This window comes from Pantherophis guttatus, chromosome 4, assembly GCF_059756535.1.
Source record: "Pantherophis guttatus breed Tessera chromosome 4, ASM5975653v1, whole genome shotgun sequence".
Classification (NCBI taxonomy): Eukaryota; Metazoa; Chordata; class Lepidosauria; order Squamata; family Colubridae; genus Pantherophis; species Pantherophis guttatus.
In genome coordinates this window covers 115,021,347-115,035,437 of record NC_142066.1, presented here as the reverse complement: position 1 = coordinate 115,035,437, position 14,091 = coordinate 115,021,347, and the positions used below count along the sequence as shown (strand labels likewise).

Genomic DNA, 14,091 nt, shown 5'->3' with positions numbered 1-14,091 from the left:
ATTGACACTTACAGCTTGAAAATTAATGAGTACTTACAATTGGTCTCTCCTCTCCCCTTTTCTCTTTCAGCCTTGCCCCACAGAACCCTATCCTATCCCCCTTCTCTCCCTCAGCCTTGCTCCACAGAAATGTCTCCTATGCTATCCCCTTCTCTCCCTCAGCCTTGCTCCACAGAAGCTTCCTGTATCCTATCCCCTTCTCTCCCTCAGCCTCCCCTATCCTATCTCCTGCTTGCTGCTGTGAAAGTAAAACTGAAAGTGAAACTCCTGTCCTCTGCTTGTGTTTTGCATTTGGAACAGATTTCTTTTCAGGTGGGGAGGGGGAATAGAACTCCTTAGCATCAGAGCATGATAATCATAATATAGGAAATACTAATGCTCTGATGGTAATTTTGAAAAATCCTTTCTTAGTGAGAACCTAGAAGCCAAGAGGAACATACGTGGGAAATGTCAAGTTCGTAGGCTTTATGGATCTGGAGATTTATAGTGTGAGTGGTTTTCGCATTTATATATATAGATTTTGTCAAGAGTGATAAGATCCCAGCTATTTCCTAATTATTTGATGAGCACCTGGTTCAATATAGGTAGGATTTCATTTAGCAAAACTTTTGTTCTCTATATTGAGCATTACAATAATCTATAGTGACATCACAGAACAAAGCACTGTGGGTAATGACTCTTCTTCTGTTTCAAGTGGTTGAGAATGAGAGAACATGTGCCAATAATCCCAAGATTTAACAACTCTGCACGATTAAAATTATCATGGATGTTGCTTCAACCATTATAGAAATGTGCGGCACATATGCAAGAGTTTGGAGTTCAAAAGAGTAAAATTTCCTGAAATATCATAGAATTAGCAATCTTGCAAAATAGAAATCATTTAGGGATCCCTTGCATGAGTTAATACAATGGTGTCAACAGCCTAAAAGTATCACTTCAGTCTTTCTATTTCCAAATAGTGACCACATGATAAATCTGAGGTTAAACATCAATTTATCAAGAAAGGACTCTTACATTTAAATTGTTCCCAAATATTAGGTATTTTCTATCTAAAAAGCAGCTAACTAAAAAAAATTAAATGAATATACAGAACTGGCATAGAAAGTAAACCCAAATGATATTACTAATAGTTCTCTTGATATATTGTATAACTGCTGTTGCCCAAAATAAGTATAACAAACCAATTTATTGGAATTTTAAGACTTCTAGATGCTAAATATAATAGAAAAGGACTTATTCAGAAGTATGAGCAATACAGGTAATCCCTGAGTTACAAGTGTTCCCTAAGCGAACATTTGAAGTTACACAATAAGCACCCCCTGGGTGCTTTGTTTATGAACAAATCCGAAACTACGAATCTTGCAACAATTGTTCGTCCTTACGAACAACCACAGCGGGTTGGCAACATTTGTCCTGCACTTTGCTGGCCAAAACGGAGATATGGAGGCAAAACAGAGGTACAGACCGCCCCTCTGACATTGTGTTTTGGCCTGTGCAGGATGAAAGTTGCAGAGCCTCTGTGGTTGTTTGTAAGGGCAAACAACTGACGTGGTGCTGCAAGATTTGCAGTTTTGAGACTTTTTCATAAACACGGGGGCACTTATCTAGGCTGGGCGAGGCCTGAGCAGGCCAAAACAGAGTGTCGGAGGGATGGGCTTGCTCGGGAAAGGCCTGCGTACACCAAAACAGAACTTTATTTTGGCCAGCAAAGTGTTGGGCAAGGCCTGCACATACTAAAACAAGCTACATTTTGGCCAGCAAAGTGCTAGGTGAGGCCTGCGCACACCAAAATGGAGCTATGGAGGGGCTCCATTGAACCCCTCCATAGCTGGAGAGGACTGGAAAGGAGGCAGCTTGCTAGATCTTCACACGGTAAGTGACCTGGTGTGGCAGGTTGGGGGGGGGAAACAATTGTGGTGAGCATGAGGTATTTCAGTTGGTTGGAGAGGACTTGGGTGGTGGCCTGTTCCATTACTAGGTTTCCCCATGGCCTTCCCCACCCTGAAATAGCTCATGTGCACTTAACAAACCACATATTTGATTAGCGAATGCGTGGGTGGAAGGTGGGAGTGATCACGTTCAAGGTACGAGATTCATTCCCATGAATCCTCAGGTTACGAATGGAATGGGCAGGCTCCTTTATATTTGTAACTTGAGGACTGCCTATATTAAGTAGTTTGAACAGGTAAATCTTTTCAGATTGGGTTTAAAATCTTTCTGAGGATTGAAAATGAAAGCATATGAAGTAATTCACAAATTTATATATTTAGCTTATCTATGAAATGTAAGTTTCTTCTTATACATACAGGGTTTTTAATATTAAGTGACATATTTTAAATATGCTTGCATTCACATGCTTGTATTTATTTAATATGAAATCCAAACAGTAATATATAAAGTTTGGATATTTACTGACAGTTATGTTTAAAATTTAAAATAAAAAACGACATACATCAATAAAATTTCTTTTATTAGTATTTATTATCTACCATATCTAACTACGACAGTAGAAGTAAGCAATACAGCAATTATATAGTTTTAGAATTTGGAGAGCTCCATCCACGTTAAAATATGTTCCTCTGTGATTATATCATTCTTCAAATATAATAAGTTTTGGCAATTGAAGCGAACAAATACTACCTTTGGAGTTCCAAATACATTGCTATTTTAGTAGCAATGTATTTTGTATGAAAAAAAAATCTAGAGTGCCTACCTTGGTTGTGCTGCTTCACTTGCATGTAGAAAAGCTTGGTGGTCACAATGCAGAATAAAGACAATAGGTGCTAAAAGTTCATGCATGCCCTACAATTAAAAAGAAAATGTTTGATTTTATCTACTGTATCAGAATTTATCAACTCTGTATTACTGAGTGATTTTAATATTGATTACATTTTAATCAGTATTTACAGTATTCTCAAACAAATGGAAAAATCACAGCATTTTAAAATAGCAGAGTATCAGTGAGTTCACCACCGAGCACTTACATTTAGCTCTATTTAAAACTCTTTTTCGTTTAAAAAATAGTATTGTGAATAATAACAGCTCTACTATGAAGAAAGACCAGAGCCACTGGGGTTTTCATGGAGGATCAAGACTAGTACCTAATCAATGATTACTAGTCCTGATGTTAGTAGAGTCTCCTCAATGGTAGGCAGTATACATTTTATAACAATTATAGGAAATGATAATTGAAGAATATCTACATCTATGCTGTGAGATAACTGAATCCACCTAGGTGACCACTATATGACACAGACTAATGGCCTATATAAGTATTTTACCTGATATTGTAGACCATGTCTTATGTTCTTACTCCTCATAATTTTCAGTATTTATGTGAATGCACCAGGAAATGTTCTATGGAAGTGAGGGATGAAGATGATGGATCAGGTTTGTAGTTTGAGGGTGATCTAGCATTCGAAATATGACCTTATCTGCAATGCACAGCATTGCCATTGAAAACTGTTTGGAACCCATAGTCCTACTATACAGTAGGTCAGGGGTGTCAAACTGGATTTCTTTGAGGGCTGGAAAAGCATTGTAATTCTCCTCCATAGGCCGGCAGGGAGGAGCGGGGGAGAAATGGGACGGATGCCTTCTGCAGCACCCTGCCGACCAAAATAGGGTGCTGCTGGAGACTGGTGAGGCTGAAAACAGAGGCACTGTGGACTGATATTTCCAGGCTGGCCCCATGGGCCAGATTTAAGTACCCCACGGGCCAGATGTGGTCCTTGAGTTTGACACCCTTGTAGTAGGTTGTTTAAATGGAAAAAACATCTCTTCCCATATTTACCCTTGGTTTCAAGTTCTGTTCAAAACATTGCACCAACTCAAAATAATTTTTTTCAGTACTGGTAGCACCATCTATAGAAAATGTCTAAGAAAGATTACTTGGGAACTATAATATTGCATTGTTGGTATGAATTGAAGAACGTTTGATCATATTCACATTTCAAGAATTAAGTTAATGCATGCACTGTAGACATTTGCTCTGTTTTATTTCTGCTGCTAGTTTTCCTTTGCTTTTATTATCTGCTAATAGTTTTTTTTCTTTTATATTTATATTTATTTATATTATTGTTATGATTTCTTTATAAAATACTTAACCTTAAAGTATATATCATAACTAGACTGTAATGCTAAATACGTCCTTTGGATATAAAAGGGTAGATGGGTCTTTCTTTAAATTTTGCTTTTGCCAATAACATATGTGCTCAGTCATGAAACAATTTCCCTAAACAATGTTTAGGAAAGAACTGCTTTCCTAAAATAAATTATTGTACAAGATAAATCTTCCAAAGCAAAAATCAGTAACCATTGGATATATCTATCTCCTACAATTCCTTTGAGAATCAAAGCATTGTTAAAAACAAAGCATGACTGCAGCAACTAAGGAGCACTATTCATTACTGATTAGTTCAAACAATAATCAAGTGCATTAGAAACTTTTTGTTATCATTAGTTATACTTGCTTAAAATCTTTCACAATTGCTTTGGCACGAGTTCTATACTAATTTTGACATATTACGTTTAGTTCTGGGACGATATAAAAAGTATATCAGAAAGGAGTAAGGGTTATTTTAGTAGTATTAATGAATTAAAAGAGAAATATAAATTTGAAAAAGGAAAAATGGAAATGCAATTAGAGTTTCAGTTTCTTCCATTTAAAATTCTTGGCACAATAGCCAGCACACAATGTTAGATTTAAAAAAAAAGATATTTTAAATTTAAAGTTTCAATGACAGTTCCATTAGGCTTCTTTCTTATACTTCAACAGTTTGTATTGGAATAAAATGACATCGTTGTACTATTCTTTCTTTATTAATTTTAAATTTCAAATATTGAAATATTTCAAAGTTTTGAAATAAAACTTTCAAATATTTTATGATATTTAGGGAAGAAAGATTTGCTGGAAATGAAATACCCTGCTTTGTATGTCCAGATGATAATTTCAAATGGTTCAATAAGCCAAATGTTCTGATATAAGCAAGAAGTTATAAAAACAATTATAAACTATATTCTCAACATATATGGATTCTTCAAATCCATGGTGGATGATCTCTGGAGGGCCCGGGATAGGGGTTGCTCCTCTATCCTGGTCCTGTTAGACCTCTCAGCGGCTTTTGATACCATCGACCATGGTATCATGTTGCACCGGTTGGCGGGGTTGGGGGTGGGAGGCACCGTTTTGCGGTGGTTCTCCTCCTACCTCTCTGACCGGTCGCAATCTGTGTTGACAGGGGGGCAGCGGTCGACCCCGAGGCACCTTGCTTGTGGGGTGCCACAAGGGTCGGTCCTCTCGCCCCTTCTGTTCAACCTTTATGTAAAGCCGCTGGGTGAGATCATCCGTGGCTTCGGGGTGGAGTTCCATCAGTACGCTGATGACACCCAGCTGTACATCTCCACCCCAGGCCATCCCAATGATGCCCTTAAAGTGATGTCCCAGTGCCTGGAGGCCGTGCGGGCCTGGATGGGGAGAAACAGGCTCCAACTCAACCCCTCCAAGACCGAGTGGCTGTGGCTTCCGGCGTCCCGATATAGCCAGCTGACGCCATCGCTGGCTATTGGGGGCGAATCACTCGCCCCCACGGAGAGGGCTCGTAACTTGGGCGTCCTCCTGGATGCACGGCTGTCGTTAGAAGATCATTTGGCGGCCGTGGCCAGGGGGGCTTTTTATCAGGTCCGCCTGATACGCCAGTTGCGCCCCTTTCTAGATCGGGACTCCCTACGCACAGTCACTCAGGCACTCGTCACTTCCCGCCTGGACTACTGCAATGCTCTCTACATGGGGCTCCCCCTGGGGTGCACCCGGAGGCTCCAGCTGGTCCAGAACGCGGCCGCGCGGGGGATTTTGGGGGCGACGAGGCGCTCCCACGTGACACCTCTCCTGCGCGAGCTGCACTGGCTCCCGGTGGTCTTCCGGGTGCGCTTCAAGGTGTTGGTGACCACCTTTAAAGCGCTCCATGGCTTAGGGCCGGGGTACTTACGAGACCGCCTTCTGCCACCAATAGCCTCCCACCGGCCAGTACGCTCCCACAGAGTGGGCCTCCTCAGGGTGCCGTCCGCCAGACAATGTCGGCTGGCAACCCCCAGGGGGAGAGCCTTCTCTGTGGCGGCCCCCGCCCTCTGGAACAACCTCCCCCCAGAGCTACGTACAATAACAGACCTCCGGATTTTTCGTCGGGCCCTGAAAACCCATTTATTTCAACTAGCTGGGCTGGCTTGAGTCAAATTTTAAATGGATTTTAAATTGGAATGTTTTAATTACGGCCAAAATTATTTAATTATTTTAAACAGTTTTTAGACTTTGTATGTTTGTATGTATGTCTTGTTTTTACTCTGGCTGTTCACCACCCTGAGTCCTACATTGGAGAAGGGCGGTATAGAAATTTAAACAAATAAATAAATAAATAAATAAATAAATTTAGAACTGTAATTTTATTTGATTCAAGACTGCATTTAGTTAAATTAAATCATCTTTGGAGACAAGCATATTTTAAGGTTAAACAACTGCCTGTATTATTATAATAAAGGTGTCTGCGTGGGAGTTATATCCCAAAAGAATTTGGCAGAGAGAGACTTTACTTGTAGATTTGATACAAGAAATTAGCTACTGATTCTATTTAATGTTAATACCTAGAAGTATCCTTCAGATACAATTAAGAAAACAAATCTAAACTCATTGTACTTTTCCAATAAAATGAAAACATAATAGCATGCCAAAACAGTTTAGCACCAAATTAAACAAGTCATTTTCCTCCAAATTTGAATACAAATTTGCTATTTATGTGAGATTGTTTACAGATTCAAAATAAGAAAACAGCAAATATGGCAGGTACAAAAGTTTGGATACCCTTCCAGCTGATTCAGTCTTTTCTTCTACTATAAAGTTGCTAATAATGGTAATAATAGAGCTAAATGTGGCTCAATTCCTTTTCAGTATAGGCCCTAAAATTAGCCAGGGAAGGACAATTCCACAGATGACAAATATTCTGAACTCCCTTTCCATTCAGATTGTAACTGTGGTTTTGTTTATTTTTATTAATCAGGAGGCCTCTAAGCATCTCTCTGAGTATGTGCAGGTGAAAATAATTCATACCTACAAAGTGAAGACTAATAAAATAACTGAAGGTTTCTGGCTAGCAATTTTGACAAGGGAGGGTGCCTAAACTTTTTTCAAAGAATTGTATTGAAAAATAATTCAAGCAACAATTGAAATTAGAATTATTAAAAATTTAGAAAAATTAATCTTTACAACTTATGGAATGTATTTAAAATGTATAATTAATTAATAAGTAAATACCTTGATAAATTATTGGATGATATAATAATATTTTGGGTAACATCAATACATTTTAGTATAGAAATACATGATTATCCATGAAATATTACAAGACACTAGACAACTCGCCACCTGTTAGGTCATCATTTCAGTGATATTTCCTTACCAGGTATCTCATGCCTTTAACAATGTCAGTTATACTGGAATGTATTGGAAAAGTACTTAAAAATTTAGAGAGGTATTCAGAGCTATATCTCCTTGAAATATTTAATGAAATTTTGTATTGTCATAAAATGCCTTACAATAATTTTCTGTCATAAAATGTTTTATAAAATTTATCAAATTTCAATTCCATGGGAATAACAGATCCTGTATATTGTAAGTTAACTCATCTGAGGTACACTGGTTGAAAATGTCAAGTTAAAAGTTGGAGAGTTTTAATAATATACATGTAAATCTGCAGTATTGTCAATTAATATTCATCTCTTAATGTGCACAAATGCTTAGCAACTGAAATGTCCACTATTTCCCACAATACTTTTACCTCTAGGTAAATCATGGGAATGACAGAGTTCAAAAACAGAAGCAGAAACATTTTCTTCCTTGACAGTAAGTAGGATCACAAAACTGAACCTGTTCTTTAATGAAAACTGCTTAGCAGATAAAAGAAGAGGTTCATTTGACCAGTCAGTCAAAATTCATTAATACCACTTATATAATCTCTCCAGCTTCAGTTAACTCAGCAAGATATTCCACAGAATGATAACATTAATTCAATAAAATCTCATAACTATTAACAATATAGTCTATTTTTAGCAGGTCACCTAGTACAACTTAACCGCTTGTGAGGAAATGGAATTTTTTTTAAAAAAAAATTGGTCTGACTACACGTGCAGTTTTCATGTAATAAAGCACATCCAACTAAGATGAGTTGTTCATTTTAGCAAATGTTCTTCTTTTGTTTGTTATATGGAAATTTGTCATATTTGATGAAGTAGTGCGATGCTAATACTCTAAATATGTGTTTTCACAAAGGAGTGAACAATAGGGTTTGCTGAATCTCTCAAAACACAGACAGATGAAAATGTCATCTACTAATTATTCTGGACTTGTGATAGCCAAACATTTTGGGTTGTTCCTGAGAATTATATTTTAGTCATTTTATTTCAATATCATATTTCAGTCTATTTGTATTATTTAAGGGAGAGATAATTGTTTGGTAGCTTCAGCTCATCCTCAGTTGGAAGTGGAGATGATTCTTACAGTAAACAAGGATGGAATAGAATTTTATATTTTATATTTTTTTTCCTGGTTGATATGGGGACCTTAGTTTCTTAAACTATTTCAAGCCTGTTTTAGGATGTAATGCATTTAAAATTGTTGGAATCAATCAATCTTTACTCTTTCAGACTGCAAGAAACCTAGCTCAGACCTCCTATTATTTTCAGGAAAACCCAACCCAATTTACACGTGCTTTAATTTCTATTAGCAGATTTGACATCAAAGATTTTCCTTTTATCTCTTTCAATAAGTTTTAGCAAAAAGTGCAATGAAGTTAACAAGAATTTGTGACTTTAAAAAAATGGAAAATACCGGTAAGTTTCAGCACTACTGAAAACAATTTGAAAGAGTACTTTACCATGAATAGGGACAATATGTGCATCAATGGGTTGTTTTCTTCATAACACAACAAATAAAATGCTTTATTTTTCCCTTTCTTAATCTTTATACCCAGTTTTAGAATAATAAAGACTGTCTTGCAGTTCAATTAATTGTGTGAAGTATAGGAAAAATGTTGAGCCGAGGATTGCCATTTGTATAATATGTTTTATTACCTGTTTATAAAGTAATTGTTCATTTTCCCGAGCGTAACAGAAGAGAATGTCAGTAAGAATTTTCCTCACATTTTCTTCCTGGAAATACTGCATTTCAGGAAATCTGATTAGGAACAACAACAACAAAAACCTAATATAAATGACAGAGCTCAAAATGATTTAGGATTACAGTAGGTTTCAATTGTTAAATTTCTTCCTTTTTTACTCAATTAACCTCCAATGAGTATACTACTCATACAGAGTGCTTTGCCACCATACACTAGAACATTTCTGATATAGTTTGTAATTGAAATTACATTTATAGGTGATTTACTTATTTTATATATTACCACACTCCATATGGATTCTAGAAGGATTTACCTGAGCTAAAGCTAAACAATACCAATGAAGAAGAAATTTCTATGAAACTGCAACACAGAATGATGGCAGCCTGTTTACAGTAATATGGAAGCAAAAATCAACAGAATGTGCTACAAGAAGAAATACAAAAATCAAAGAATAAAACAGAAAACATACTGAGAACCGACTCGTTGGCTCCGCCCCAGGCACCTAATGGACACTGATAGGTTCCTGACGGAGCTTGGGACATTTCCCATGTCCCTATCCTGCGGTTCGCCAGAAGCCCTGGTGGACGCCTGGGAACAGGCTGCCGCCGGGGCACTGGATCAAATCGCCCCTTTGCGGCCTCTCCCCCGACAGGGATTCCGGGTAGCTCCATGGTTCTCCATGGAGCTCAGGGAGATGAAGCATCGGAAGAGATGCCTAGAGGGCTGTTGGAGATCTTCCCGTTCCGAATCTGATCGAACACAATTAAGAACCTATATTAGGTCTTATCTTGTGGCGATGGAAGTGGCGAAACGTGATTATTTCGCTGCTCTCATTGCGTCTGCAGAAAATCGCCCAGCAGCCTTGTTCCGAATGACCCACTTTCTTCTTAATCAGGGAGCGAGGGAGGACCCCTTACAGGGCAGTGCTGAGGACTTTGTTCAATTTCTGCAAGACAAAATCGCTCAGATCCGGTTGGGTTTGGACTCTGACTGGGCAGGGTCTGGCGAGGAGATGTGAGCATGTCTTGAAGGTAACATCTGGGTTGACTTTGACCCTGTATCCACAGAGGAAGTGGACAGGATTGTTGGAAGACTGGAGGCCTCAATATGTTTGTTGGACTCGTGTCCCGCCTGGCTTGTTACGGCAACCAGAGAGGTGACCGGAGACTGGGTCCAGGCGATTGTTAATGCTTCGTTAAGGGATGGGGTCTTCCCCGCCACTCTTAAGGAGGCAGTGGTTCGACCCCTTCTCAAGAAGCCTACTCTGGATGCGGCCTCCCTAAACAACTTTCGTCCCGTCTCCAACCTTAGTTTTATAGCGAAAGTTATTGAGTCCATTGTGGCACACCAACTTCCGCAATTCCTGGAGGAAATGGATTACCTCGACCCGTACCAATCGGGCTTCAGGCGCGGACACAGCATTGGTCGCTCTGGTGAATGATCTCTGGCGGGCCCGGGATAGGGGTTATTCCTCTATCCTGGTCCTACTTGACCTCTCTGCAGCTTTTGATACCATCGACCATAGTTTCCTACTGCGACGACTCCGGGGGTAGGGGGCACTGTTTTACAGTGGTTCTCCTCCTACCTCTCGGGTCATACGCAGTTTGTCTGGGCAGGGGGACAGAGATCCTCCCCGAGACCCCTCACTTGCGGGGTACCTCAGGGATCGGTTCTCTCCACCTTGCTCTTTAACATCTATATGAAGCTGCTGGGTGAGATCATTCATAGTTTCGGGGTAAGGTATCATCAGTACGCTGATGATACCCAACTTTACATCTCCACCCCGGACCAACCCAGAGATGCCCATTCCATGATGTCTAAGTGCCTGGAGGCGGTATGGGTCTGCATGGGCAGGAACAGGCTCAGACTCAACCCCTCCAAGACGGAGTGGCTGTGGATGCCAGCATCCCTTGATCTAGCATCCCCATCGCTTTTGATGGGAGGGGAGCTGCTTATTCCCTCGGAAAGGGCTCGCAATCTTGGCGTCCTCCTGGATTCGCGGCTATCCTTAGTTGACCATCTGATGGCCATGACCAGGGGGGCTTTTGCACAGGTTCGCCTGGTGCGCCAGTTGCGACCTTTCCTAGATGGGGATGCCCTCCGTACAGTCACTCATGCTCTCATTATCTCCCGCCTGGACTACTGCAATGCCCTCTACAAGGGGCTGCCCTTGGGGTGTACCCGGAGGCTCCACCTGGTCCAGAATGCAGCCGCGTGGATTGTTATGGGAGCTTCCCGTTACTGCCATGTTACACCTCTCCTGCACGAGCTGCACTGGTTACCGGTGGTCCTTCGGATCTGCTTCAAGGTGCTGGTACTTACCTATAAAGCCCTACATAACATGGGCCCGGGGTACTTGCAAGATCATCTCCTACCGGCCTCCCGCCGCCCAGTGCGTTAACATAGGGCTGCCCTCCTCCGGGTGCCATCAGCCAGACAATGTCAGCTGGTGGCGCCCAGGATGAGGGCATTCTCTGTGGCCGCACCGACCCTCTGGAATGAATTACCCACTGAGCTCTGGACGGCCCCTGACCTCTGCTCTTTCTGCAGTGGCCTGAAGACATGGCTTTTTCAGCAAATCTCCTTATCTGCTGGGAGTTTTTAGTTTTAACTGTTGGGGATTTTAATTGAATTATTTTAGCATTAATTTATTGTTTTGTTGTTTTATTGTTGTGAGCCGCCCTGAGTCCTTCAGGAGAAGGGCGGCATATAAATATGAATAAAATAAATAAATAAAATAAATTATTCATTTCATTTTAAAAGTTCTGAATGCTAGAAAAGAGCTGAGAACTGAACAGACCCTCCCATTTTTTCTTAAATTTCAATCCTTCAAATCTAGAATAGTGAGAAAATATAATACTAAAAATAGAAATGAACAGGATAATCAGATGGCAATAAGCAACCACCTAAGATGCATGTACAAGATTTTTTTATTTACTAACAGCAGTTTTTAAAAAAGAAGAACACGTTTTTCCTAAACATATCATGCCCTCTGTTAAAGTAATAGTGCAATATTTTTACAATGGCTCTAAAACTAGCAAAACTATCCTTATTCAAATTTTAATTTCCCAATTATAACTTAGATATTTATATAATCTTAAATATTCTGAACTGTTCCCCTTTAAAAACAAAAAATACCATCTGCGAACATTTACATGAAAGCATACTCAGATTTTAATTATACATCTAACAGCATAAATATATCTGAAAACTCTGCTTCAGTATAGGCACACAATATAAAGTAATAAGAAATGTCAATATTTCCTGGGCATTGTTTTGTTACTTATGCCTATTAATTCTATAAATAGAAAAAGGCATCATACTAAATTGCATTTTAAAATCCATAAGAACTATTTTCTTATCCCAAATTTCAGTATAGAACTATGCTATAATCATAACAGAAAGATACTAGATAAATAGTAATTGAGCTTAATTGGAATTACTTAATGCAATCAGAGTTCTCCCTCTGACAAAATATTTTCCGGATCTGAATTCTAGCTTTGATAAGTTCCTTAACAGGAATGACCCAGGGCTATGGAGATGAAAGTACATTCACAATGATAATAAGGAATACTTAAAGAAGGAGTCTTTGACAGTAGGAAAGTTATCCACAAAAATAGCAATGCTAAATTCCTCTAGATGAATGACATTTCTCACTAATTACACATTACTTTTTATTGATTAAGTGTTAGGAATTACAGAAAATCATCTGTTCAATCTTGTATTATAAACATAATTTAATCAGAAGATCTGTGAGTTCCTCTCATTCTTTTTTTTTATTTCTCACAGAAACTCTTTTAAAAATACATATAATTATATTTTAATGTAACATATAGTACTGATTTATAATAAAACCAATTACATGAAAAGGCAAATTAGAAAATAAAAAATATTTGGCTATGCAGGATAGGCAATCTGGTGCTCTGAGCAACAATACATCTGTGGGTCTCTCCCAGCATCCCTGCCTCATCTGATTTTAATATTTTTTTATGTTTGCAAAACACAGCTAGTGGCTATGCTGCATAAAATGTCAACTTCTATAATAAACTGTAATAAACTCATATAAAATAAAAATGTCTGACAGAAAAAAGGCTCTGGTAAACTAGGGTAGTAAAAACAAAATAGAAGGTTGCAGAGGATTTGACAAAAGATCACTAGTGTGTATATTAGGAAGTGGACATTTTATAACTGGCTATACCCCTCATCCTTCAGGGAAGCCATTTTAGGGCTTCTGATGATATTTATTGTTTTTCAAAAATACATGTTTAAAAATCCCTAATTATTCTACTAATCAAAAAACATTGTATGCAACTGATATTTTTTTGTTTCACTGAAACCAAGTATTTAAGTTATGAGTAAGTAGCTGCTATTCTTTCAGGCATGGAAGGAAAAGCATATAGCTTTTAGTGCTACAATATGATCTGTAAGCCAAACTTTTCTTCAAACTCATATAAGTGCTGAATGGCAGTTCTAGCTGTCCACATCTAATCCCCAAACTGGGAAATATATTGTATAGAAATGAAATGTTATAAAACGTTTAATAATGATGCTTACGTTCGTTTTACATCTTGTTCAATCATGCTTCGAAGTTCTTTGTCCTGAAAAAATTTGTTCCAAAGACTCTGCAAAAAGATAAATTATTATTTGAAAGATAGTCATTGATGATAGAATACATCAGGGTCAAAAAACCTCCAAATATGAACTAGTAGGGTGTACAACATCTATGTAGTTGCTAGGAGCTGAAAAAAATCTTGAGGGCACATAATCAATAGAATAGGCCCGTGATGGCGAACCTATGGCACGCGTGCCACAGGTGGCACGTGGAGCCATATCTGTGGGCACATGAGTGTTGCCTTAGTTCAGCTCCAGCGTGTATGCATGCGCTGACCAACTGATTTTCGGCCTTCCGGGCCCACTGGAAGCCAGG

At 38.9% G+C, this 14,091-nt stretch overlaps 1 protein-coding gene and 1 long non-coding RNA gene across 8 annotated transcripts in view; one reads left to right on the top strand and one right to left on the bottom strand.

The window, feature by feature from the left end:
• Positions 1-14,091, bottom strand: part of TBC1D5 (TBC1 domain family member 5) — a 476,616-nt gene that overhangs the window by 208,227 nt on the left and 254,298 nt on the right. For all 7 annotated transcript variants that reach the window (XR_015733979.1, XM_087892584.1, XM_034402458.3 and 4 more), the window contains 3 exons: positions 13,719-13,786; positions 9,118-9,220; positions 2,714-2,802 (listed from right to left, as the gene is read on the bottom strand). Coding sequence is in view for 6 of the 7 variants with exons in the window: in XM_087892584.1 (XP_087748710.1) it covers positions 2,714-2,802; positions 9,118-9,220; positions 13,719-13,786 (260 nt within the window). In the remaining variant the exon portion in view is untranslated. The remainder of the gene's footprint in view (positions 1-2,713; positions 2,803-9,117; positions 9,221-13,718; positions 13,787-14,091) is intronic.
• LOC117655229 (uncharacterized) overlaps positions 1-14,091 on the top strand; it is an 80,681-nt gene that overhangs the window by 47,956 nt on the left and 18,634 nt on the right. The window lies entirely within an intron of this gene.